The following is a 207-nucleotide window of genomic DNA, read 5'->3' as shown; positions in this document are numbered from 1 at the left end:
GAGGTCCCCTCAGCTCCTCTCTGTTTGCAGATAGCGCCACGGCTTTTGGGGCTCAGACCTCACATCTCCCCCAGATGCAGACCCCTGTCACACAGGCTAGGGCGGCTGCCGGGCCCTGCTGCTGTGCCGGAATGGGTGGGGCCCCCGGCTGCTGCAAGAGGTGAGTCCCTGCCTCGACCTGTCATGCCCCCCACCCTGCTGTGGGCG

The 207-nt window shown here is 67.1% G+C and overlaps 1 protein-coding gene across 1 annotated transcript in view; it reads left to right on the top strand.

The window, feature by feature from the left end:
- CTU2 (cytosolic thiouridylase subunit 2 homolog (S. pombe)) overlaps positions 1-207 on the top strand; it is a 20,616-nt gene that overhangs the window by 19,899 nt on the left and 510 nt on the right. The window contains exon 14 of the mRNA XM_010843995.1: positions 4-160. Within this exon, the coding sequence (XP_010842297.1) occupies positions 4-160 (157 nt within the window). The remainder of the gene's footprint in view (positions 1-3; positions 161-207) is intronic.

The sequence above is a fragment of the Bison bison genome, unplaced genomic scaffold, assembly GCF_000754665.1.
Source record: "Bison bison bison isolate TAMUID 2011002044 unplaced genomic scaffold, Bison_UMD1.0 scf7180017864192, whole genome shotgun sequence".
Taxonomy (NCBI): Eukaryota; Metazoa; Chordata; class Mammalia; order Artiodactyla; family Bovidae; genus Bison; species Bison bison.
Note: the sequence above shows the minus strand (reverse complement) of the source record. Positions and strands in the feature narration are given on the sequence as shown.